The 27,061-nt window shown below is 41.2% G+C and overlaps 1 protein-coding gene across 1 annotated transcript in view; it reads left to right on the top strand.

Annotated features, from left to right (window-relative positions):
- Positions 1-26,272, top strand: part of VAPB (VAMP associated protein B and C) — a 50,209-nt gene extending 23,937 nt beyond the window's left edge. Inside the window, exons 2-6 of the mRNA XM_088442475.1 lie at positions 7,909-8,061; positions 11,411-11,514; positions 17,716-17,796; positions 18,471-18,647; positions 20,458-26,272. Of these exons, the coding sequence (XP_088298601.1) occupies positions 7,909-8,061; positions 11,411-11,514; positions 17,716-17,796; positions 18,471-18,647; positions 20,458-20,616 (674 nt within the window). The 3' untranslated portion in view covers positions 20,617-26,272. The remainder of the gene's footprint in view (positions 1-7,908; positions 8,062-11,410; positions 11,515-17,715; positions 17,797-18,470; positions 18,648-20,457) is intronic.
- The last annotated feature ends 789 nt before the right edge of the window (positions 26,273-27,061 follow it).

A 27,061-nucleotide genomic window follows, 5' to 3' on the forward strand; every position in this document is an offset into this window, starting at 1 on the left:
TGGTCTTAATTGCTCTCCCAGCCACAGGTAGCCTTAAAGGGCCGCCCCTCAGGTCCCAGCGCCCATAGGCAGCTGCCTAAAGGAAGCACCGTCCCTGCCTAACACCCTCCTTGCCCCCCAGCACTGTCCGAACTGCTGTGTGCACTTATCCCCTTCCAACCCCCAGCACTGCCTGCCCTCTTCTACCCCTTGCTCTACCCCCCAGCTCTACACCAACTGCTGCTTGCCCTTAACCCCCTCTCTCCGAAATGCTACCTGCCCCCAGCACTGCCCAAGCTGCCACCTGACTCCATCACTGTCCCAACTGCTCCCTGCCCTCATAATATGTGATGGGACCCAGAGTAGAGTAGGGCCCCAGTTTTTGTGAGGGGTCCCAGCGGCCCACATTTTTTTTGCTCAGCGCGATCACTGGACCTGTCTCGAACTCTTCTTTAACGCTGGTTTTTGCTCACACCTTAGGAAGGTGCAAACAGAAATCCACAATAAATGCCACCTCTGGGCTAGTCGCGGGAAATTCAATACCTCCCCGGCACTTGGCATGAGGATTTAATCGCCCTACAAAAGAAAAGTTTTTTAAAAATTATTCAAATGTTTTACAAATGGCTCGATTCAATTCAACGCGAATTGAATAGCGCCAGGAATGAGCTCCCAGATCTATTCAATTCAGCGTGCTGCTAAGCCCGACTAAGGATTTCTTCTCGCATCCCTCCTGGGATGCAAGCAGAAATCCGACAAAAGTACAGGCGCAATGCTGTTTTCTGCCCTTTGCGCGGCATAAACAGCATTGCGCAGGAAAGTTTAGTCTGAAAATGACCGTTCTCGCGACTAAACATCCTGTTTAAGGGACGGGAGAGCAGGCATTCCCCGACCAACAGCGAGCAGAATTGAATAGCTCCGGGAGCTCCTTCCTGGCGCTATTCAATTCACCACAAAATTGTGCTGCACATTTTCACTTTTTGTGGGCCTTCTCTTAAGTTGCATAGACTGTTGGATGACATCATTTTTGCATAATATTTGGCATTTGAAGACTGAACTGAAATACATCCCAGTTTATGAAAATTCTAAGATGACATTGTGTTAAAGGGTAATGATTATCACAAGTCACTCATTTTACTAAATTGGTCATGTGAATCTTTTACATTAGTAAGGCTTAGCTAAACTGAAAACAGAAAATGTGAGTTCTTATAGAAAATATATAATCTTCTAAAAAAAATTTGTAAGCAGGGTGTCTGCATAAATTATAAATAGGCCACATATTTCTTAAGGCCATATCAAACCTTTCTCGGGATTGAAGAGCTGAGTGAGATAGAATATTAGGAACTCACACGTCTAAGAGCATTTGGTTCCACTAAACTTAGAATCATCTAAACCTAAACACAGAACAAATACATTGAACTCTTGGTACTGTCGGTGTGCATCGTTAAAAAAAATAGCACTCCCACATGTCAGAATAATGAGGATCTTGTGTCCATAAACCCTGTAGTTCTGGAGAAACTCACTCTTACCACCAGTTGACTTCAAGTAATAAGATGTTGTGATGGCCATCCTATTCACTTTACTGACACAACGCAATCAGTGAAAAGTATAAAGAAATGGTTTGGCATTGTTAGGAACGAGCCTCTGAAATTTAGGGATCCGGGTAATGAGATCTCAATGGTCCTGCTAGTTCAAGCGAGTTGAGTTTACCCATAAAGCCTACTTTATATTATTATCTTTGTAGACCTATTTTAAGACACACAAGAAGGTTTTGCTCTGTTAATGTTAGAGTAGCTTGCTTCTTTTTCAGTTACCGGAATGTAAACTGGCAAAACAAACAGGGACCTTTGTTTATGTACAATGCATTTTAATGGACTAGATCATCTAAATCTAAGAAAAATGTGCCGGTGTGCTTGAGCTTTTTCTACTATCTTGTACAATCCTACATTGCACCACTATGGGTTGTGAGGGAAAACATGTGATATCAGTGCATCCCTCCAGCCCCCCCTCACACTTTTTTTTTTTTTTAAATCTTATTTGTAATGACACAGTAACTTGAAAAAACACTTTTTATACTTTTGTGTATTTTCATGTAAACAGATATTGGTTTGACTGACCCCATACCCACTTCTGTATATTGCTGCATGCTCTATTTACTAAATTTTGCATGCATGCAGGTTGGCCAATGGCGTATTCTCATTGACCCCCAACCTAACTGTTCAGTAACTCTCAAAGCATCACTATGTTCTGTATGTGTGTGTGTTTTGTGTGCTTTTTACTGATCAGTAACATCAGGTCCTGGAGAGCAAAGCAGCAGTTTATAGCTCTGTCTTTTGGAAGTTGGTGACCTGTAAAAGTTACACAAAGATAACACAGGGATTGATGTGCCTTCTGTAAAGCAATTGGACACCAGGCTGCGAATCTAGTATAACAGGTTTCACTTTGATACAGTTTCAGGAGCCACATTCCATTTTCTGTCCAGCAGCATTGTCTTGGTGAACTACCCAAATAGTCAGTAGGTTAGGTAGGTGAAAAGTTCCCTTGGGGGAATGTAAGGTGGTTGTTTGGGAGTCCTGGGATTTCCCAACTCGGAAATATATTCTGCAGTGAAGAAAAACTCAGGCTGTTCGGTTGTAGCATTTTCACTGCTTTTGGGGCAGCGTTCTCCATAGACTTTTTTTCTCAAAATGTGTCCTGCAAGAGTATACCTGAACGTCACCAACCTTTGTTACATATAATCTTTCTCCTTCATCCACAGGGGACACTCGAGTCAAGACTGTGGGGTATAGATGGGTGTTGAGTGGAGCCACATTTTTTGGGGGTTGTTTGACACTCCTCCCTCTCTGTTGCTGTGTTTTCTCTGCTTTTATCAGTCTCTCTCCTCACTGTCACTGTGTATGTAGAAGATTTGCTGTGTTTTACTGTCTTCTGTGTGTGGTTCAGTATGACAGGCGGGGGAGCAGCGTCTTGAGACTTCATAAATGCTTTATGCTTGTAAGAAGTGTAACTCTTAAGTTCACTCGGGCTCATGCAGAAGGGGCTCTATTATGTGATTCTTGTGACTCGGGGAAACCTGCTCCTGCGGGGGCTGCCCCAGTCCAGGGCCCCTCCCCTCCTTGGATTTCCACTCTGTCTGGTGTGAAGTCAGATCTCCCTGCGGAGTTAGCAGAGTCACGCAGTGAGAGGGAAGCATCGAGAAGCAGAGTACCAGTTCAGAGTAGGCTTAGCCAGTTTGGGCTCAGGCTTTATCCTGGTCTATGGAAAGTTTGGTTCAGGTGGTGGGTTCTTCCTCGCAGGTCCAGGCACCACCACAGCCACCCAGAAAAAGCGGTCTGCTGGCAATCTTGCACTCCGATGAGTCGGAGGAGGACCAGTCATCCCTTGTCAAGGAAGGAGCGTTTTTACAGGACTCGGATGAGTCTCTTCCGGAGGAGGACCAGCAGGAGGCAGATGTGGGCCCTCAGGGATTGGAGACCCGTATTGTCGCTGTACAACAGGTTTTTAAGGTAACAGACAGAGGACCTCATTCAGAGTCTGTCGCGAGCGCCGATGCGCTCGTAACCGACTCGATGGTTTGGCCCGTGCACGCGCAGCGGCCGCACTACGCGTGCGCAAGCCCCGGATTGACAGAGAAACTCTGTCGCTCTGGAGCTCGTTACTAAAGGGGCGGCTGTCGATGTTTATCGATAGCTGCCCCCGTTTGGTTGGCGGGCCGGGGTGGTGGTTTCCAAAACGGAGGCTTTCCTTTACGAACCCCTACCGTTTTGTGGGCGGCCGCACTGATGTCAGCGGGGAGCCTCCTGCTCCATCAGAGCAGAAAGCTCCCTGGGGCTTACGAGTGCCCAGACCCAACCTTAGGGTCTTGTCCTAAGCCCCGATGGTGGCGATGGTGATCACCATCACGACCATCAACCTGGTCGGTCGTTAAGCTGTGGGTGGTAACCCACAGCTTAACGATCGACAAGGAGGCGGCTGTTCAGGAAGCAAGTGACCGCCCTGATACAGTGCGACCGCATGCAACTAACGACCGCCTTTGAATGAGGTCCAGAGTCTCCGGCTCAGGCGTCCCTTTTTGCTAAGACTTCTGTTACTTATTCCATTTCCCAGGAACTCCACGAACATCTGGCAGCTGCTTGGAAACATCCGGATAAGAAGTTGCAGATATTGAAGTGGCTTCTTTCTACCTACCCTTTTACTACAGAAAATAGGGCTCGGTGGGAATCTCCTCCGCCGGTGGATTCATCGGTCTCCAGTCTCTCTAAGAAAACTACCTTTCCAGTTCCAGGGGCTATTCCCCTGAAGGCAGCCTCTGACCGTAAGTTGGAAACTACGTTAAAATCCATCTATACCAGAGGTTCCAAGGCACCCTAACAGTCCAGGTTTTAAGGATATCTATGCTTGACCACAGGTGACTTAATTAGTACCTTAGTCAATTTGATTTAACCACCTGTGCTCCACCATTGATATCTCTTTATCCTGAACTGTTGGGGTGCCGAACCACTTTTAGGAACCTCTGATCTATACAGTAGCTGGGGTTCTTCGCCCTGCGTTAGTAGGCTCTTGGGTCAACAAGGCTACAGAATGATGGGTTGAAGAGTCAGTGGTTGCTGCTCGAAGAGTCCTCTGGCTCCGTTCCTGGCAGGTTGATGCCGAGTCCAAGAAAGCGGTGGAGGTGTTACCATTCTCAGGCGATAATATCTTCTGCCCTAAATTGAACAAGTGGATCTCTCAGGCCATGGGAGGTAATTACACTTTCCTACCTTCTTTATTGTCTTCAGCTCCTATGCCACAGAGATCTTATGGTGCATACACACGGTCAGATCTGTCAGATGAATGGTTGAATGACTTTTACCAACGATTTGAACGATTTTACAAACTATTTGAACGATTTCAGACAGTATTTAAAATGAATTAAATCGTCCAAATCTGAATGCAAACACATCAGATGACAGATATGAACGATTTAACTATTTTTAAAATCGTTATCGTTCAGATCTGACAGAAAATCTGACCGTGTGTATGCACCATTATTCAGGAACTTCCTTTCATGTCCCCACTAGATTTAGCAAAAGGGGTAAGGGGAGTGCTGCCACTGGTGGGTACCTGGGGGCCCTCACGGTTGGGGGCTCATTTTTCTTGTTTGAAGGATGTTTGGATACAAACCTGCTCCGATGCCGGGGTTCGAAATCTGGTCTCTCAGGGGTTCCAGGTAGACTTTGCATTTCTTCCTTTTCGTCAGTTCTACAACACCTGCCTCCCAGCCTCAGCCAAGAAGAGGCTGAGCTCCTGGAGTCAGAGATTCAGCTGCAGTTTCCACTTCACCAGCAAAAAGAAGGATTTTTTTCAAAAAATGTTTGTGGTTCCAAAGCTGGATTGCTCCGTCTGGCCAATTTTGAACCTTAAATCCTTGAATCTTCACTTAGCATTTTACATATTCAAGATGGAATCCCTGCACTCACTTATCGCGAGTTTGGAACCGGGGGGAATTTATGGTGTCCTTAGATATCATGGACACCTACTTACACATTCCCATCTGGGAACCACATGAGGCATTTCTCAGGTTCGCTGTTCAGGAGTTTCACTATCTGTTTCGGGATCTCCCATTCAGACTCCCTTTGGTTCGCAGAGTCTTCACAAAAGTCATGGCCACCATGGTTGCTCTTCAGCCTCAAGGAGTAACCATAATACCGTATCTCTACGATCTATTCCTCAAGGCTACTTCACCGGAAAAATTACTTCAGGCTGTTTCTATAATGTACCATCTTCTGAAAGTCTCAGTTGGTTTCTTCATAACGCCTCCAGTTCCTGGGGATAATTTTGGTGTTTCTGTTTATTTGGAGGTGTTTCTGCCAGAGGACAAATCTACGGCGATTCAGGAGTTGGTCCAACTTGTACTTTCCCTTGGTGGGTATCTGTGCATCTCTGCATCCGATTTTTAGTACAAATGGTGGCGGCCTTCGAGTTCGGTCGTTTTCTCTCTCGGACCTTCCAACTGGGTCTCTTGTCCCAGTGGTTGGGGTCTCTCCTCAACATGCACTGCCTGGTCAGTCTTTCTCCCAAGACGTGCATTTCCCTCGGTGGTTGCATCCAGCCATCTTTTGGCCGGTTAGCGTTTCTGAATCTGGGATTGGATCCTTCTGATGACAGATGCCAGTCTCAGGGGCTGGGGGGCGGTGGTTCTGGGACATCATTACCAGGGCGCCGTTGGTCGTGTCAGGAGGCCCTTCTTCCAAACCACCCAGCTTTAGTTGCGTTAAGCGGCATTTTCGGACTTTAGAGCGCGCAGAATTGAATAGATTCGGGAACTCCTTCCTGGGGATATTCACAGCGTATTGAATTGAATCGCCCCCATTTTGGCTTAGAATTTGTGCATTACACATGTCATGAATAATTCTCCACAGAACTATAGAGAAACAAGGCAATTCCAATTCAGAATCTGCTTCATTTAGTGGATTAGACTAAATGTGGAAGGTTTTTCGTTTATCATGTTCTTGTTGCATTTTGTAGATCTGCAATTGACAGTATATCCATACCTTCTGTAAGTATGTGAGGAGTGTGTGTAGTGTAGGAAGACCAGCTGTCAGGCTGTGTGTGTGTTCCCTCAGTAGTTTTTAATAGGTAATTTGTTGTGCATAGGGGAAGAGACTTCCCACCTCATCACAAGTTTGTTATTCAGCTCTGATGGAGAAACTGCATAATTGTAGATGTATATTATTATCCTTTATTTATATGGCATCACGAGGGTTTTGCAGCACCTTACAAAGTAAATAAGCAGAAACTATGCAAACAAAACCAGAAAAAAATGCAATAGACTTACAGCACATAACATAAAATACAAGCTATAAAGTTGTATATGCAGTCAGAATACCCACCAAAGCAGACGCCGACTGTTGAACCCAATAGTTTGGTGGCCCTGTCGTCAGTATGGAGGAGATAATGGTATGTGAGGGAGGGAAAAGCAAATGAGGGAAGAGGGGCCTGCTTGTGAGAGCTTACAATCTAAAGATATAACTATAGTATTACTTGAAGCTCTCCTGTATCAACTAATTAGCATCAATGGGTACCTGGCCTAAGTGTTGCATTCCGAAGTCTTAAATCCTTTGAGACTCGGGAACAAAAACAAACATCCCTCAATGTAGATCCATAACCTTTACATGCTGCTGAGACAGCCATTTTTGGGGATCAACAAGTATTCATGAGGTGATATTACTAGAAGTAGACATGGTCTTGCACAGACCTGTTTTAGTTTTGCTACAAGGGAAATAAGTGAAGAACTTTATTGCAAAGGCACAATGCTGATTTAAGTTGGATGTATCTCTGTAAATCCGGGTATCTGTTTATTTATTTATTATTTATTACCAGTTATTTATATAGCGCACACATATTCCGCAGCGCTTTACAGAGAATATTTGGCCATTCACATCAGTCCCTGCCCCAGTGGAGCTTACACTCTATATTCCGTATCACACACACACACACATATACACACTAGGGGTAATTTTGCTAGGAGCCAATTAACCTACCAGTATATTTTTGGAGTGTGGGAGGAAACCGGAGTACCCGGAGGAAACCCACGCAAGCACAGGGAGAATATACAAACTCCACACAGTTAGGGCCGTAGTGGGTATCGAACCAACGACCTCAGTGCTGTGAAGCAGTAACGCTAACCATTACACCGTCTGTGCTGCCCGTCTGTTGAATTGGATGTGATAATATATGAATTACTGCTTGCCTATGTACATATTGACAATGTTCAATGTAATTAAAATGTCTCAAATATTTCAGGTATATAAGTTTATCATGTATGTAAAAATGGAAGGTAGGTGCGCCTGGATATATTGCTTTGACACTCGCTGGCCTTTTGGCAAGCCTCACTAATTTTATTGCACTGCAGGTTTAAACTCCCCTCACAAATCCCTTCTCTCATTACAGGTCCTTTCACAGACGTTGTTACAACAAACCTGAAACTCTCTAATCCCACAGAAAAAAATGTTTGTTTCAAAGTGAAGACCACAGCACCTCGTAGGTACTGCGTAAGACCTAACAGTGGGGTCATTGAGGCCGGCTCCTTCATCAATGTATCTGGTTAGTATAGAGGCAGACTATAATCTCCATTCTTGTTTCTGATAAAATGGCATTTGGCAGGCATTAATGAAAACTGTTAAGCAGGTAATAGTGTATGAAGGTGTCAACCAATTAAATCATCAAAAAATTATCAAATTACATTTATTTCTTTTTTGCTAATCAAAGCAAATCTTTTGCTGTAATGGGTCACAGCTCTTCAGCTAAAACAACTTAAAAATGTCTACCACATCTTTAAAGATAACGCAATATAATGTATTTTTAATTCCTTAACTACTTTTAGACTGTTATTCATATACTTCGTATAGCACCACCAGTTACATGGCAAATAGTTTATTGATCTTAATGCCATCAACAGTATGTGCAACAAAAATAGTATAGACAAATTTGCGCAATAGAATATAGAGTGCAGCCACAATCAGGGTAGACAGGTAAACATCCACAAATTTACCCAAATGTGATATAGGAGAAAACAGAAAATTGCACCAAAAGTCAGGTGCTCTCTATATAACATGTAAAGTACCAGGATCACCCAAACAGTTATTAGGGGAACAGATAATCGCCCTAAATATCCTTTTCATATGAGGAAGTTGTCTTTAAGCAAAATAACTTTTTATTCATCTGTGCAACCAGTCAGTCACAGGATTACTTCTCTAATCATAGTAGTTTAAGATCTGTAAAAAATGTCTACCATTCCACGGCATAAACTCAATTACATAGGTGCAGGAAGACTAAAGAAAAAACACAGCATAGTGCAAAACCTTTTTGAACACTGGTTTAATTTACAGGTTGCACTTACAAACATTGATGAAAAACAGGCATATCAAACAGAATCCAATGCTAATCGGCGTCCTTCCCACAGTGCATTTGCACTGATCTCCGCAAAACCGCATATAAAGAGTGCCTGACTTTTGGTGCAATTTTCTGTTTTCTCCTATATCAACAATATGTGGACATCATTATATTGGCGAGACAGTGCAGACACTGTTGCAATGTTATTTAAAGTATTTTGGTGGTGTCTGCATTATAACTTTAAACATGATACTTTACGATCATGTGTAAAGATATAATGCTGACACCCTTACAGTGCTTTAAATTACATTACAACAGTGTCGGCATTGTCCCATCGGCATATCGACTGTCAACAGCATTTGCACAACTCTGTCCAAAGAATATTTTCCATTGATATCAATTCCTGTCACATTGGAGCTTACAGTCTACGCTTCCTAACTCTGACGCATACATAAATGTACACAATCACTAAGGCATATTTTTAGATTGCAGTGAATTAATCTACCAGTGTGTTTTTGATGTGTGGCAAGAAACCCACAAATACGAGGGAAAAAAATTTGCACTCCACACATATTGGTTCCTGACTAGAGTCCCAACTCATGTCCACCATGCTGTGAGGCAGCACTGCTAACTACCTTGCATGGTTGCACTGGGTCAGAAAGTGTCTGTGCTCCTAGCTGTTACAGAATAGGTCTTTTTCATGTGACCAAAGCCACCATTGGTTAACAAGAACATAGAAGAGGATTTATTTCATTATGGTGAATAGCTGCAGATGTGATTTGTGTTTTTGCCAATGTTTGACATTTTCAGTAATACTACGAATAAAATCTCAGGCTTTAGTATAGTTATCCTATAAAAGGACTAGAATGCGAAATAGGTTAAAAATGTAAAGATTATATAATTCTTTGGCGTAAGAACTACATCATGCACATCTATTATATAATTCTACCCAACATGTAAAAAAAAAAAAAAAAAGTTTGCAATACATCAAAAATAGTCACTGACCTAGCAAGAGCCTACACTACTGAGCAAGAAGGGCCTCTCCGAGACCGTACTGTTGGTGGCAGGGAGGGACCCGCCAGCTCATTGGTGTAGGCTTCATATTTGCTTCTCTCATTAGGCTTTCTTTCTTTTAGACTTTTTCTTTTTAACATCATAAAATCTTCTCATGGATTTCGAAATAATGTTAGGATGCCTTTTAAATAGTCTGTCTACATATTATTATTGTTACATTGTTGTTTTTTAAATGGTTAATAGTAACTTTAAAATGTTACATTTTAAAAAATGTATTTAAAATATATTTTATGACTCGCTGTATATTTCTTCCAACCCTCCTTTGCACATCCCCATCCTTTTTGTTTTCTTTCTTGTCCTCGATAGAATAATCAACTTTAAAAGCCACTTATTACTTTTTGGGTGTATGTTTATTTTTACTTATACTTTACACCTGTTTGATCGCTGTGATAGACAAGATGTGTTTAAAAAATTCTGAATACAAGAAGAACCCTATTGCAACCCTAATGCTAGTAGTAATGATAGTAGGTATGGAAACACTAGAAACACAGGTCTTTAGTTCCATACCCATTCATGTGCCTTAAGAGCTCAATAATGCATGCAGTTAATGCCAGTTGGTAGAAGGCTTTTCTGCTGTTTCTAGTAGTGACCTAGAGTGTGCTGATGTACAAAGATCAGAGACCTCTGAATTATTAAACAAACAACAATTTCCGGGTAAAATTCGGGAAACAAAGGATTTCTAGCTTTGCACTTGCCACCTATTGCCCCCTGTCTAATTTGCTTTGGCTGTACATCCTCTGGCATGTCTAGTTAGAAGCAATTTGGATATGCCTAGTTTACAGACCGGCACAGTGGGAAGTTACTGCCTTTATATACTGATGATTTGCTATGTTCTCACAGATGCAGGTATTTCCTTAGAGATTTGGTCAAGTTTTGGGTCTTGAGATAAATAGGCCCAAGTCATAGATCCTTCCAGTTCAGAGAAGCCTTCCTGAATACAGGTGTGGTATATTTTGTCAACATTCATAATGTTGACGTGCTCACAATGTTGACATTGACTAGGTTGATATTCATCATGTCGACACTGATGAAATGTCGACATGATTAGGATGTCGACAAATCGTCCCTGGTGGTGCAGCGCTGGCTTACCTGCTAGAGCGGGTCCAACGGTAATCTGGTGGCACTTCTGGCAATGAGTATGCCTATTCCCTAACCCTCCCCCTAGTGCCTATCCCAACCTCTCCCCTCCCACAGCCTAACCCTCCACTGCTAGTCTGTGCAGAATGTCGGTATTTCACCTGTCTGCATTCTGCACACACCGACATGTTCAATGTGGAGACTTTTAGAACTGTTCAGAATGTGTTTTTGAGATTAGAGCAAACTTATTTCAGCATTTAAATGAACAATCTTGTGGAATATTCTATGGTTTATTTATGCCTCATATTACCACTTGCATTAAATTACAGGCATTTACATATATTGTTAACTACAGTACTTCTTTGTAATCTCTTATTTTCCCTTATTTTAAACCTTATTTTCTTTTCAGTTATGCTCCAGCCGTTTGACTATGATCCTAATGAGAAAAGCAAGCATAAGTTTATGGTTCAGTCCATGTTTGCTCCATCGGACATTTCTGATATGGAAGCTGTTGTAAGTGTCTTTTTTAACTACTGCACTCTTAACATGCAATAAGCAAAATATTTTTAGGACAACACTACCCCATAGTATATAAAACACCTAAGCATTCCTTGCTGGCGCAGGCTTTTTCTTTTAAAACCACAAAAAAACGCCTGTGCCAGCTACGTGCGATGTTTAAAACACTTGGCGCATCTTTATTGCCCTCCAGACCCAATAAGTTACACGCATTTTTCCCGGAAGAAAAAAAAGGACTGAACTTTCAGCGGTCGGTTTTTGCCAAAGTGTACGCAACTTACTAATTTTTTTTTTTGCTAAAGTATCATTAGAGGGGCTGTCCAAAGGGTTCTGTAAGAAATCACCACATTTTTACACAAAAATAGGGATTTTGCTAATTTTTCCCCATTTCTCAGTTTTCTCCATTTTTACATGAAAAATTGGAGATAATTTATCGCTGCTAATTGAATACCGCCCCAAGTTGTTCTAGTAGTAATGCCACAGTAAAAGAGGGTATACACTGACAGATACATTGGCCAATCAATTGATCGGCCAATATAACTGATGCCCGTCGGCCAGTGTGTACCCACGATATGACCGCCCGTACCCAAACAGCGGCAGCCGCGAGGAGGGGGGCGGGACATGCCACCGCCCGCCAGGTCCTGCCCCCCGGACCCAAGGGCACAAGCAGATGATGGCCGTTCAGTGTGTGTGAACGACCATCATCTGCAGATCACTCAATCTCCAGATATAGTGAGTCAGGTGTGTACCCACCTTAAGTGTTGGAGTTGGTGGTACAACCACTAGGGGGCAATATCTGCAAATGAACAAATGTAATATTGCAAGCTTATTTAAAACTTATAGTTTATCCATTATTTAGCTGATGTTTTGTTAGACATCATCCCTACTAATTTTAATTTTAATTCGTTCTTTCTTGATGAAAAAGACTTTCACCCAGATCGGTCCCCGGTCTGACCTTTCAGTTTTTAATTTCAATTGTTCATTGCTATGTAAACTTCCATAATACTGCTGTCATTCTACCACTATGAAACATGTGCTACTTTTACAGAAAGTCCTTGAACCGATATAAGAAACCTAACATCTAAATTAAGGCCCGCTCAGCAATCGCTTTAACCTCTTCGTAGCCATATTTCTGCTCCATTTGAATATACATTCATATCTCCTAGTCTTCAAATTGGAGGACACTGGAAAAACTTTGGAAGTAGTGGGTACAGGAGTACTGTGGGCACTTTCAATTCTTAAAGTTGTCTGTGATCCTTCCCCATATACCCAATGACTGCCAGGAGCATTTCAGCATAGTTTAAGTACCTTGGCAGTGTGGAGTCTTTTTTTAGGGGTCAGCTTTTAGTTAATTTTTGCCAGTTAATGCAAATCCAAAGCTTTTATTATTTTTGTACTTCAGGTGGTGTGAGTGGTCAGTCCACCACAGTTGGCTCTCCATCCCTTGTGTGGGTCAGTGGAGAAGCAGGCAATCTTGTACAGCTTCCTCCCAGCTTCCAAGCCCCCCAAGAAGCATTCAGCCTGATGGGTAACAGTCTTTAGGGTTGATTTCAATTCAGCACAAAGCTGAATAGCCGGGAAAGGTGTTCACAGAGCTATTCAATTCACCACGCTGTTAAGTCTGGTTTTACACTTAAGTCAGAGAATGCCGGTTAGCGAGCATAGAGCTGGATGTTTAGTCTCGCTAACCGGCATTCACTGACTAAAGTGCTGGCCGCGAGGCTGTTAGTGCCGCGCCAAATTGAAAAACAGCATAGCAGCAGGCACTTTAGTCGGATTTCTGCTCTCATCCTCTGGAGGATACGAGAAGAAATCCTTTAATCGGGGTAACAACGCGGTGAATTGAATATCTCAGGGAACGCCTTTTCGGGCCTATTCAGCATTGCGCTGAATTGGCTCACACCCTTTGTTCCAGACCATGTTTTGACCACAGTGCACACTGTAATTTTTGCATGAGGGTTCTGGTGAAGTTTATCTCGCCCTTTGAGGCAATCCAGCATGCTCAGTTGGACTAGGAGTCAAGGTAGAACTCATTTTAAAGTGGAACAAGTCTCCCCATTGCCTGTCTAGCCAGATCATTAGTCTGCCCCCACTAGGATGTCGGTTTCTCTTTCTTGTGATTGAGGCATAGAATCTCAGTTAAGGCATCCCTTCATCATTTGTTATTGGAAGCTGGTGAAAACGGATACTGGCCTTCAGTGTTGGGGATAGGTCATGCTTCAAATGCATTATCATAGTCTTTGTAGACTGGAGGAGTCCAAATATCCGATCAATGTCCTGGAGTTTATGTTGGGTACACACTGGCCGGATATATTGGCCGATCAACTGATCGGCCAGTATATCTGCTGGCCGTCGGCCAGTGTGTACAGATGATATGTCTGTGAACCACGTTGTGCAGACATATCACATTGGCTGTGCTGCACAGCCGATGGACAGATGTGTCTGCAGACCGACCCGTACACACACAGTGGCAGCCGTGAGGAGGGGGGCGGCCCCGACCCGCCTTCCTGCAATCGGGACCCGTGGCTGCTGGATAGATGATGGCCATTCAGTGTGTATGAACGACCATCATCTAAAGCTATATCTGCAGATCACTCGATCTGCAGATATATCTTTCAGGTATGTACCCACCTTCAGTGTGGTGTTTTATGCTTTAGGACCAGGGATCAGAGGTAATTTCTGTAGATACCATGTTAATGCTGATGGCTTTTCATCACATTTGCTTTTTCCTGATAATGTCAATGTTTCCAAGCGTGCTAAAGAATGTAAAATGTAGTTGTTAGTCATCCTCTTTAGTCCAGATAGGCCATGCAGAAAGTATTACGTGAACATTCTCAATATGTCAGTGTGTCTGTCTTTGTGGCTTCCACCAAGACCAGACATGTTAAACCAAGGCCTTTTTCTTTTCCTGAATATAAGTGTCAAGCTTTAATAACATATAGGTGTTGAAGCCATGATCCATATAGCAAAAGTTTTGTCTAAGAAGGTTTTTCAGCCCGTTTACGGCCAGGAAACAGATTTCAGGCATACAGTATGGATGGCCTATACATTTTTTGGTATGAGTGGTAGGTTCCTACTCCATCAGTTATCCAGGTTGATCTTCTCTTTACATGAGGGATGGAGGGTTGAATTGGCACATAAGTGAAGATTATTTGACTTTGCATTCTGCATGTACAGACCCCATTTGTGCTTTTTATAGCTCTGTTACCGTCGTCTTGTGCTGAATGCCTTACAGTGCTCTCCCTTGAGTCGTTAGATTTGGCGGAATTAAAGTTTCTCTACCTACAAGACTGTTTTCCTTTCGGCTATTTCATTGACTAGGAGAGTTTCAGAGCTGGACCCTGTGTTTTTGTAAGTCTAATTATCCATGAGAATCTGCTGTCCTCCAGACTTTCTTGTAGCCAAGATATTGTGAGTCAGGCTTTAGAATAGGTCTAAAGATAGTTCTACAGAAAAAGATCTCTCTGCTCCTTGGATGTGGATAGTGCTTTGTGGACTTAGATTTGGAGGATAAGTGATGTTCATTGGACAGATATCATCAGTCTTTGATGCTTATGGTGCGTACACACGTAGCGATAAAAATGAACGATAACGATATAGTTCATCTTTTGTTCCCTACCAACTCCCAACGACCAGTGATGCGCGGCCACGTATGGAAGATGGCGATATCGCCCATCGGCCGTGCATGCAGGCCAACTTGCTTGATATTGAGCAGGTTACTATAGGGACCCGCAATCATTGATCGCAGGTCACTTTAGTCGTTGGTGGTGTGCTGGATGATCGATTTCAATCATCCAGCACACCAGGGAGGGTGCAGGACGATCAGCAAGCGTTATCTTATCTGTAAGGGGGTACTTTATTTTTCCCTCCTTGTTTGTGATTCTTCTGCTTTGTTTTGTACACACAGGCAATTGCCAGCTTAACCCTAATATATCTGAAGCAAATATTCTATTATTCATTAAATAACTAACCTCAGGTTATACATAATATATATATATATATCTATATATATATATTTATATCTCATATAACAGTATTAATTACATCAAATGCTTAGATAACATTATTTAAAATCTACAATATTAGTTGAAATACAATAGGAGAGAGAGATGTAAGGGGGATGGTGAGGCCGCATATTCAAGATGGCTGCTGAGAGAGCACATCCAAGATGGCTGCTGAGAAGGCATGGTGAGAGTGTGTGGGGGTTGATGTGGGTTAGGTTCTATAGTCCAAACCGCATGGACGCCAGGCAAATCTCCATTTTGCAAACTCCTATAATGCCATCTTCTGTAATACCAATATAATGCATCCTGTAAATCCTTATCTATCCACACATCTCCTCAATACTATCTCATAAATATGCTAACTGGATATTGTATGCAGATTGTTATACTATTTTAACACACCACAACTGTGTGATATCTTCGGACCAAACAGTACATTATATTGTATTCCAGTGTCTAATATAGCCATCTTATTCAATGGGGAAAAGGGGAGGGTAGTATCACATGTAATGCCATTGTCTAACCCACATGCTGGCAGCCATATTTAACAAAACTGCAGACTCCATCTTGGAATGTGGGGGTCACCCTTATCCCATTCAAAGCTGTTATTAATTCAACTTCCATGATATAACACTGATACCAGCCTATGATTACATCCATGATACTATACAAACTTATTCAGATACTATAACGTTGTATAATACATATAAACTGATTCCTCTGTCCTCCTATTATGTTAGTAAGCACCATTATAATAGCTAAAATACCATATACGACTCATAGTACACAATTCTATCATAATACTGAAATAACACCAAAACTATGATAGTATAACTATGATCACAACACTAGTAATTCACAACTCCATTGAATCAAACACATGGTACAAGGTCCATATCACAAAAGGAACAACACATGGAACCAAATCTATTGTTTAAATCTCATGGTGGCTGCTACTTTAATAACCTACAGCAGACAGTATGTGTGTATGTATATCCTAGCCAGACCTCATCCATCTAACATTACTCTCCTTAACAAAACAGACTAGATCACACTACAGCATATTGCATGTTATATCACAGACTTACCCATATTGCTTACTACTGTTATAAATGTTAACACAGCCTTTACCAAACTACAAACTTGTTACAAATACACTACTTGAACAGACATTATTAACACAGATGTCATCAAATCAAAGCTTAATTGACCATTAACCCTTAAAACACCTGATTTCATCATCTTCCCTGTAAGCCATGTGTGGTTGGAGAGACAGAATACTTATGGGGGGGGGGGGGGTGTTCCTGCTACAAGTGTCTGCTCCCAGTGTGTGTGTGTGTATCCCAGCCTGTGTGTCTGCAAGAGCCCATCCTCCCTTACCTGCAAGGTGTCGTGCCCATACAAGGGCATCCCAAACCTCCACCTTGAAACTCCTGTCCCAACAGTGTGAGAGCAGGCCACTGGTATCCAAATGCTAATTACATTGTATTGTGGGATCGTTTTGTCTATTCATAAACTGGTTTCTGTGTTCTGACTCTGGGATAAGGGATTACATTTATATATTATATATTGATTCTAGTTGTATAAGGAATTAATATTATTGATTTTAATATATACTACATGTTTATTTTAATATACACACCGTAACAGTATCGCTGGCTGATCGCTATGTGTGTACGCACCATTAGAATAGGGGTTGGTAGATTTCTCAATAGTCCAGTGCTAGGTGGAGTACTTTCACCAGTAGTCAAGCTTACAGTGGGCCTGGGCAGCCTGTTCTTGAAAATCTATGTGAACATTCTACCAGATAGGCATCACGGGCTCTTTTCTTGGGATTGCAAATTATACTTCAGTGGTTTTGTCTACTAATGTCCCTCTGCCCTCCAGTCCTTTACTAATTATTTGCTTATGAGTACATTCTGTTTGCTATAACTTTGTTGCAAACTGTATAATGGATAACACTTTTATATAGTGAGATTCCCTCTCTTGTTTTACGTTTTATCACAGTCTACCTTGGTGAATTTTATAAAGCGGAAGTGGCAGGTTACATAAATGGTAATTTAAAGTATAAAATGCTCCATTCTTTCATCCGGACTTTTCTATTGAGTGAGGAAGGATTTTTTTTTTTCAAAACTATCTGCTTATGTATGAATATACTGTTCTTAAAATCTTATTATTGCATTTGTACTTGCAGTGGAAAGAGGCTAAGCCGGAGGAATTGATGGACTCCAAACTTCGATGTTTATTTGAGCTACCATCCGATAATGAGAAGCCTGTGAGTACCTTCACCTGTGATATTAACTTCTGTCAGTGATCTGTTGCAATAAAAATAACGTGGCTATTAAATGCACCGATCTCCTTAACGCAGTTGAAAGTAAATTTGGGTGGGATGTATGATCTATCACATATAATATGTGATATATGCTGTGTTTAATAATGCTGGTATGCATGAATAATTACCTCCTGGGATAGCTCTTCCGATAAGAGCTGTCCCTTGCGAAGAGAGAACTTTTGGGTTTCAGTTCTATTGCTTATGCGCGGCCATCTGCATGCCCAATCGTCAGGAGAAGGATCCTTTGGAACCCTTGCTGAGGGCTTCATGAGAAAAGAAGCGTGTAGGCTTCTATAGAAGTTTCACTTGCTGGAGCTTGCTGCATACAGGCACATGGCACCCCCATAGACCTCTTATGGGATTGCTGTGTTGCGTGTCAGCAGTGGATATCGGAGACCCTTTTTAATTCATACGGCAAGCCATGTTTATTGTGGTAAACTGCATTATTAACTTGAATACATCCAGCCCAATGTAAGATGAATATATATTCAAATATGCATTAGAATTCACTCCATAAAACTGGTTCATCCACTATGGTTAGGAGATTGGTCCACTTTGAGGCCAAAAATGATCTTTCCTTTAGAAAAGTGTCTAACGAAAAATAAATTCCTTTTCAGCATGAAGGAGAAATTAACAAGGTCCTATCTAGCAGTGTAACAAAGACAGAATCCACTTCCATGTTTAAATCGACAAGCTCAAGTCTGGATGACTCTGAGTATAAGAAGGTGTTAGACGATAACAAGCGACTGCAGAATGAACTCCAGAGGCTACGGGAGGACAACAAACAGCTTAAGGTAAAAATCTTCACAGTTGTTCAAACTTTGTGACATCTGCTCTAGTGTTCCTGCCAACGTTTAGGAGAATACGTTCATGTTTTGTCACCAGTACATGATATAGGACCTCTTGCTTGTATTTTCCATTTTATTCAGTGGGGGCCATTTCTGAAAACTGGTCCCCAATTAGAGGAGATGATAAACTATAGCAAATGACTAGGCATTCACTTTGTTTCTAAAGTCGCCCTGCTGCAAAATGATGGGTAGAATCTTGTTAATATGGGTTAAAGCACCTTTGTTTGCACAATTGCCTGTACACCCATTATCATGAGTATCCCTTGCTATCTTTTATCAGGATATAGAACATTATTTATAAGTTAAAGATTTATCTTCAATTTTATATTATTTAAATGTTAAAAAAGCAGATATACTGAGGTCATACTGAGGACCCAGCTTTGTATGGTGTCTTAGTCACATCAGCTAATACACCTGACTGCTTTTTTCAAATTCTTGAATACAACTGTCTGCATGTAACACATGTAAACTATGACTGACTGCAGTGTTAGAGCAGCAGAAAGGAGTGTGCCTGTATATGGGGATACATATAATCAGAAGATTGGTCCAGTAATATTACTTTTCATGTATATGATAGTTGAACTTGGATTTGTTAGATTTAAAAAATCTATCATTTCAATCACAGCTAAAAAAAAAAACCTATTGCAAGAACTACTTATCCAACTACTATGTAAAGTCTAAGTAGGAAACTGATGGACATAGAATAGATACCAATGCAAGTGCAATGCTGAGCTTAAGTAAATTACCAAAAAATACCTGAAATTCTAGCCAATATATATATATATATCTATCATTTTCATGTAATGTAATAAATCAATATGAATTCAAATGTACAACCAAAGTACAATTTGTTGTGGGAATTCTAGAAAAGTCTGTGTGCATATGTTCAATATTTGTTCGCATGCATATTTATATAATAAGCGAGAAAGTGTCTGTCTGTCCTTCATGCACTGCCAGATTATTGTACCTATCTCCAAATTTGCCATGGTGGTGTAGTTTGACCAGGATTAGGTTTTTGGTTAAGTTCATCAGGGCCATGGAGGTCTATAATGGTGCCCACCAAGAAGGCCGTGGAGTCTCTGATTTGAAATTTTGGTTTAAGTAAATTCGCTCAGGATGTCTTCCAGAGCCTAATCTGAAGGCACTGATCTGAAGGCACAGGCTGATATGTACCAGTGGAGAGCAGGCAGAGCTCCAACGGAAGAGCAGTGAGTCGGAGGATCAACTGTCACACTGCACCTGCACTGACAGTTATGCTGGGTACATGCTTAACTATATACCCAGCCCGATGTCGCGTGCGGCGGGTCCAGGCGGGGGTGCCGGCATCGGCAAGTGCGTACACACTTGCTAAGGCTGGCAGCGACAGATTGGCAGCATGGCCCCCACTGACTATATAGACCGTCTGACCTGCGTGCACATCCAAAGGGCGATGATGCGCAGGAGCTAGCGTCGTCAGCTACATAGCAGGTACACACTGACCGATGTAGATGATATGTGGTCCAATCCGTCAGATCAGACGACATATCGTCTAGCATGTACCCGCCTTTATTCATATCCTCCAAGCACATTTTCATATGCCATGGTCTCCAATGTAAAAAAATTAGGGCTGCAGATGTACTTCAAGGTCCATTCTTCAACCCGGGCAGCGCTGGGTATCCCGCTAGTTCCACATAAAAATAAAACTTTAGTGTGTTGTAATTAACATTATCAGTCACTAGGTTGCACATTTTAACTTTGTGCTGCTTTATTTTAACAGGAGGAAGATGGACTGAGGATGCGAAAGTTTCAAGCATCGAGCAATCCTGTCTCTTCATCCACTAGCCTTGTAAAAGAGGAGGGCTTAAATGTCCGGTTACTCGCCCTGTTGGTCTTGATCTTCATTGTCGGTGTAATCATAGGGAAAGTGGCCTTGTAGATGAAGCATGCTTTAAAGAATATACAAAAATCATACTGTTGATGGTTTAGCCATATCAAGAAAATTAAATTTATTCATAACAAGAGCGAAAAAAAAAATGTTCAACATTTCACAGGTCCTGCCTTTAAGTTACTTCCCGCTCAGTTCTAACATTTTGCTTTTAGGATCAGTTCAAGTGTACAGAAAGATTCATTAGCAAGATCATAATTGATTAAATAACAAGAAAAGTCACAAATAATTCTTTAACGTCATATTGTAAAATGTCATTTTAAAGAAGAAGAAAAAAACAAAACACATTTTTAAACCTCTGGTTAAGTGTTTCTGATTTATCTCTTTTAAGAAAAAAAAAAAATGGTTTATCTCTTGAATTAGGTTTTTCAATGGCGCTTGTCTTACACCCTCTGTGTTGAGTAGGTTCCAAGTGGTGGGGAGTGATCACTTTCTTTCCAGAATATATACATATAAATATATATATAAATATAGTAATCTTACTTGCTGCTCATAAAGGATTATGTCCATCTGTGTACAAATGTTTCTAATCTCCCATGGTGTCCACCACACTCCCAGCCTACCTGGATTTGCACAGTCCTTTGCAGTTTCATGACTCAGGTAGACCAACCAATCAGGAATGTTTGGGTAATTCGGTTGTCTAGGCTGCACAGTACAGAGCCATTTTGCTATGGAAAGCCTCCTCTGCTGGCAATATTTGCTATACAATGAAGGCCGCTGTGTACAGTGATCACCTATAGAATTGGGGACTAGCAGTTAGGAATGAACCATGGGGTGCTGTATCGTAGCAATGAACATGGGGTGCTTGAAAATTGTTTCTGAAAAAGGGACCAAGCAGGAAACTTGATTATTTAGTATTTTCTAAATGGTAGGGTCAAATCTGAGCATTTTTGTTTATGGCAGGTGAAACCCCAGTAACCCAACTCTGTCTGCCCCAAAAGGCTATTGTAATCCACTTTAAAATTAAAGTATTTACCGCACATCACCTTCAACTGAGCTAACTATATCTTTACATCCCATTGTTTAGGTGATCTATAGCTGTTGATGTGGATAACACACATGTATGTGTGTGAGTGTACATAAAATACAAACAATTCAATATATCATTTGGATTTAATTGTCTAGATCTATGGGGGTCTTTGTGTTTTTATATGTTTGCTTAAAAAAAAATAGACATTTTGAACTGTCTTGGAGATTACATCTTAATATCTTTTGTCTTGTTAAGCATCAGACATCCCCCCTTTTATATCTATGATTGGGGTAAGAAAACAAAACCAGTAGATTGGATAAAATAAAATGACATTAAGTGTCCCAGTTAGGCTTCCCTGCTGTAAATTAAATCTTTAAAAAATATGTGAAAAAATTTTCTTTTTTTTTTTTTTTTTTTTCCCCCCACGTAACTTTGATTTTTCTTCTGAAACGGTTCAGTTTATTAATTGAATTTGAACGCTATTGGAATTCTACATTGAATGGTTCTTTTTCACTTCCCAGCATTCTGCCAAGTTCACCTTCCAGTGTATGAACAATTTGTGTCATGGTCCTTTAGCAGCCCCTTGCTGCAGTGTTCAGTGACACGGCCAGCATTGTGCAGGTCTTTCACACTGTCTCTTCTCAACATCTGTTCTCCAGCCAACATGTCTTCCAAACCATTACTTGCACTCTACATGTTGTACGGTTCCTGCAGGAAAACCAGTTTTCAAAAGGACAAAATAATATGCAAGAAGTCTCAGACGATTGAAAGGAATTGACTGTTTACAGGAACAGTGTGAGAACTTGCCAGGAATCCTTATGAGAAAAATCTGATTGTAACATTCACAATTAGTTATGTTAAAGGTTTCTGAGCTGTGTCACCATGGGAAATACTTGACATGTTATATTCTGTTGTCTAAGGAAGGCTGTCCTACAAGTATAAAAACCTATCTGTCACGATTCAATATTAGCTAAGGATTTAACGGACGTGTCCATGTTTGGGGATGGTCCCTCCCCCAGCACTCTTGTCCTTACCAATCTAATCATCCATGATGCACCTTACTTTGGACACTTTGACATCTTAAATGTGGAGTTCACCTTTAAAACAGAAGGTCTCTCTTGTAACTAACTAAATGTTTATGTTGTGGTGCATCATATAGTCAGATTTTAAACATGGTAAACATATTAATTCTTTTGCTTGTATGAATTCCACCAGTAATACCATTGAAGCGCATTACAGTTATACTGATATGACAACTATGGGGGAGCGGTATGTTAGGGAGATAGTTCTCATGCCGACAAGCATTAGGTTGACATTCATCATGTCTACACAGGACATGTTGACCTAATGTCCCTAGTGGCCACTTGGTTCTGGCATCTCCAGCTGCTGACGGTCACGTGACCGTCAGTTACGGCAGTGTGATCTAATGTTCTGGCATTCCGGTATGTGTACCTGTTCTAACCCTCCCACTAGTGCTCATACCTAACTTTCCCCTGCAGCTTTACCCTGACCTTCCCCCTCCCATCAGCAGCTAACCATCGGTATTCTTAGACTGTCAACATTGAGGATATGGACATGGAGTCTGTCAACATATTGATCCATTAGTAACATTCCAATGTTGACATTGTGGTGTCGACATTGTAACAGCCTAACCCTCTCAGCGACACCTAACCCTAATTGGCAACTTTCTGAGGATGTTGACCTGGTGCATGTCGACATTATGAATGTGACCGCATACCTGACTATAGCTGTTAAATATGTTGACGCCTGTCATGATGTGGAAACCTTTACATATATGTATTTGTGAATGTAACTGCATTTTCATACTGGATCAAGGTTTTTTTTTTTTTTCTAGCACACTTTTAAAAGACCAATAAACTTGAAATACAAGTTAGCTTATATTAAAGATCTATTAATAACATTCGGAAATACAGAATATATGTAAAGTAAATGGAGCTTTTCAGAACTGAATACATATCAGATGAAGTGGTCATCATGAAGGGGATATATTTTACTACACGGTAGACTTTCTGGCAATTCCATATCAAAGAAGGATACTGTAGTTGGCCTCTGCTCAGCTTGCTATAGCTGATACCCGAGTACATGAGCTTATGCTCTTCTGTAAATACAATGAGAACTATCTCAAGTTCTCTCATGTCATGTTATTAGTAACTTCTTTATGTAAAGGAACTAGTGTTTTAAGTAAAGTTGTCCTTTAGCTGCCCAGTATTACATGAGCTTAGGTATTACATGTTCTGCATAAACACTGTGGACAGTGGGATGAGCTTTCCCATCAGGCTCCCGTGCTACATGTGTCATACAACAGAGACCACCACACACCAAGCTGTGTAAAGTACATTTCCACTTAGGCTGAAGAAGTAACAACTCATTGTGTAGGTTTCTCCATGGGGAAACAAAGGATACTTGTTCATGGTCTGCTACAAGTGGTCTGTGTATTTATACACTTTTATAACAAGCCGATTAGCATTGTTCCTGTCCTGAGTGGAAATATTAAAACTAAAGAAATGAAACTGTCTGTAATTGCTACTATTTGAACGCTCCTGTGTGTTTTGTGTTAGTTTTTATTTATTTATTTAAACATTTCTGTGTATTTTGCCTACAGAAGTGGAGGCTTACATTTTATGTACTGAACCATCCGTCCCAATGAATAAAGCTTTCTAATTCACTAGGAACTGGTGACATTGCTGAAGCATGGGGTACTTGGTGAGCCATTCCTCAGTGATGATACTTGTTTCTAATTAATTTTATTGGCTGAATGTTGGTTTGGCGCATTTGAACGGCTGCCCGCACTGGGAAGAATACATCAGTGAGGATGGGTCATGTTTGAAAAGAGTCGGGGAGCAAATCTGTACACAGTTTTTAAGCAAGTATATTATTAAGAGAATCAACAGATTATTAGAATAGTAGATATATAAAATTTTAAAAAAATGGCACATGGTTTCGTTGGTGTACAGTAAAACAAGATTGTGTACCCCTTCGTTATGTAATTAAGCCTAAGGGGGCTGTACCGGTCTTAAAACATTCTTGTTGCTGTTTAACAGGACGTAAGCATTTGTTGTGTTGTCTTCATAAATAAAGTCAACATTCTCAGTGTTTACTGTTCTGCTCATAGAGATTAAATATTTCTTTAATATTGCAGTATAATGTAAATTTATATATAATTTTCCCTCATTTTAATTAGGTCATCCCGTTTGTGTGCCTGTGTACGGAATTTTGAGCTAAGGTGCACATTGAGATGACCAGCAAGAGCATCAGGAATGGAGGGCAAAAAGTATTAGTGACAGGATGGGAGTGGACGGAGATCAGTTTGGGAAGGGCCAGGTCCAGGGCCGTAACTAGGGGTGTGCAAAGCGGTGCTGCCATACAGAGTGTGGAGTGCTGTGCACGTTACTGTTGTTGCCCCACGGCCCTTGCATCTGGTACCTTGAAGAGCACCCTGGAGCCAGAATTGCTGCTGCAGTGCTGCCGGAACTGGCCTTTGGAGGCTCCAGATAAGCATAATGCTGTGTGTACAGCCCTCCTAGAAAATCATGAGGATGCTCCGGGCAGTGATATCAGGCGCTCTGGGTGTGGCCAGCAAATACCATTGAAATATAAATTGTAATAAAGGCTTTGATGGCAAATTATTTTTTTTATGTTTTATAAAGCTGTTACTCCTGGAGTGGTGGCAGCCATATTGGAGGCTACACCAGTATGTAAGTATGAAACCTATCACTTTAGAAGCAAGTGACCGCTGCAGCATAAATCAGCCAGTGCACTTTAATATGCAAAGCATATTAACACTGCCATTGAAGAGCTGCTCTGTTTCATCAGAGCCATCTATGTTGTCAGGTTCTTGATGTTTCTGATGTAGTCCATGATTGATCTAAAACCATCTTACATCCTGAAGGAGTAAAGGGGACCATGCACTAGTGACATTGCCGCAATGTTGCGATCCTGCCACCCAGCATCTCGGGATCTGTGACATCCAACATATTGGATTTCACTGATTTGCCGTTCACGATCAGCATATGATTAGCAAATCACTGAAATTTAACATTGAGAATTTCACCGATCCTTAGACGGGTCACGGAACATCGGTTGCCGTCGTTCTGCATTTCTGACTGTTGGATCTGCGTTGGTAGGTGTATGGGGACCTTGCCTGTTGTGGTAGTCTCTGCTTTACTAACAGACAGTGACATCTGCAGGCTATAAGAAGCATTAGTCAACATTAGAAGAAAACGATCATGATGGAACAATAAATAACAAAACTGCATTTATTTTTAATAAAATGGTAAAGTTCAAATACATTTTAATGTACACTCTGAAAATAATATTTTGATTGTACTTCATTACTAGTCTTTAATATATACTGGTCTAATTCTTCACACTCACATTATATAGTATCCATGGAGCAGTAGTGAGTGAATATTTGTTCTTTTGTTGAGGTTTAATTTCTTATGTGAAAATACTACTTGTGTAAGCTTATTAGGAACTCCAGTCCTTGAGCTATAGTAATTTGATTGGATATCTCAATAGCTGACCAGGGAAATGAGTGGGCAGCCAACCAACCAATTGGCTGCTATAAACACAATAGAAGTTCCAAGGTTTAATTTACTCTGAGCTCTGGCAGGTGATTATCTAAAATTGTTGCCAGCTATTCTTTGAACATTTAACTTTTTCATTCTGAAGGACACACTACTGACATAAAAAGAAAAAAAATACCTGGTTTTCAGTCTCAAAAGCTTTCTGTACTCCTTACCAATAACTGTTATTTTTACTTCAGATTATAAAATGTCATAATAATAAATAACGCAATAAAAATGTTTTGTTTTCAGTGAACTTTTAATTACATCGGTTAAAAAAACAATAATTCTGAGGGTTGGCAATCTCTGGCACTTTCGTGCAAACAATCCTGGCACTTGGATCAGGTTTGTAGCCTGCTTTATTTACTACTGGCATTTTAAATATAAAGGATTTTTGTACTTAACATTGGGGTTTACTTACGCCTGCTTTATACAAGCAGACATACTTTCTAAAAGGTATTTGGGCCTGCTTTACTGAGCATTGGTACACTTTTGTTTAACAAGTATAACACCTAAATAATGCAAAACCAGTTTATGAGTAGTGTTTCCATTTAATACCCCTTTTCCACTACTGCAATAATCCGGGTTATTTATGGGTCTACTCGGATCGCAGCTCAGTGGAAAAGGGTCCCAAAAAAATAACCTGGGTCCAGTGACCCGGGAATCCAACCCAGGTAGTGACCATGGCTGGACACTGGAAGGACCCGGGTTAAGGGGCAGTGTAAACTGGTAACCAGGGTCCCATATACAGCATGGGGATATCCAGGTTTCCCGGTGCTTGGAGATGATGTCCTCCAAGCGCTGGCACACGGGTGCAGTGTGAACGGCGCTGACCAGGGAATAACCTGGGTAGGCGCTGTGGTGTGAAAGAGGTCTGACC

This window comes from Taudactylus pleione, unplaced genomic scaffold (genome assembly GCF_031769625.1).
Source record: "Taudactylus pleione unplaced genomic scaffold, aTauple2 ptg000018l, whole genome shotgun sequence".
NCBI classification, from domain to species: Eukaryota; Metazoa; Chordata; class Amphibia; order Anura; family Myobatrachidae; genus Taudactylus; species Taudactylus pleione.